We start from the raw sequence: 865 nt of genomic DNA on the forward strand, positions 1-865 counted from the left end.
ACCAGGTGGTAAACAAAGGACCGGTTTGGTGGCCTCGATCCTAAGTGCCAGGGTGTGGTTACCCTTAAGTAATTTGGCTTTCCCGGCTTACCTAATACATCCTCTCGTTATTTTATGCTATTATTCCTCGCTCAACCAACCCCTAAATTTTTCGCACCCACACTTATTTATGCTTTTTCTAGGGTTCGCTTTTGTGACCTTTGCTATATCGGCCTTAGTTTCCCTAATCTTTGAATTGCCTATTATAAACACGACACGATTATATGTTAGAAGATTACAGGAACGAGAATAATGATCGTAATCTTTTTTACGAATTTCAAAAATTAAATACAACATCATTATATTATTAATATTGATTGATTTTTCTTCTGCAAAATCTTTAACACATTTTTTTTCCCCCAATCGATATCATTAAATTATTTTCATATTTAAATATTATATTTAATATATTTACATTTAATCCCTCAAATTTTATACTTGTAATTTATAAATATATTTCATTTTACAACAATATTACTTGTTTTACCAACTTGTAAATATAATATATGCAAAATTAGTTTTAACACACATTTTTACTACTTTTTATTCTTCTTATAAAATTATGATAGCTTCTTAGCAATTTTTCATCATCATGTTTAATCATTAGTATTATGTTAGATATTTATTACGATTTGAAAATAGATGATATATGAGTTTGCTGTGTCGATTTAATCATTCTATTTTAAAGGAAATTAAAAAACGTTTCCCTAATAACGTTTTAACGTAAAGAGTGAGAGTGAAATGCTGCAATTGTGAATACGAATTCTCTATTGTAATATGGGGAATAATTGATATATTATCACTAACATTATCCCTATCAGCAACA

General features: G+C 28.4%; 1 protein-coding gene across 1 annotated transcript in view; it reads left to right on the plus strand.

The window, feature by feature from the left end:
• Positions 1-586, plus strand: part of LOC135926473 (uncharacterized) — a 6878-nt gene extending 6292 nt beyond the window's left edge. Inside the window, exon 3 of the mRNA XM_065462366.1 lies at positions 1-586. This exon is cut by the window's left edge and continues 612 nt beyond it. Within this exon, the coding sequence (XP_065318438.1) occupies positions 1-292 (292 nt within the window). The 3' untranslated portion in view covers positions 293-586.
• Positions 587-865: the final 279 nt, after the last annotated feature.

This window comes from Gordionus sp. m RMFG-2023, chromosome 3 (genome assembly GCF_954871325.1).
Source record: "Gordionus sp. m RMFG-2023 chromosome 3, tfGorSpeb1-WG-v2, whole genome shotgun sequence".
In the NCBI taxonomy this organism is placed as follows: Eukaryota; Metazoa; Nematomorpha; class Gordioida; order Chordodea; family Parachordodidae; genus Gordionus; species Gordionus sp. m RMFG-2023.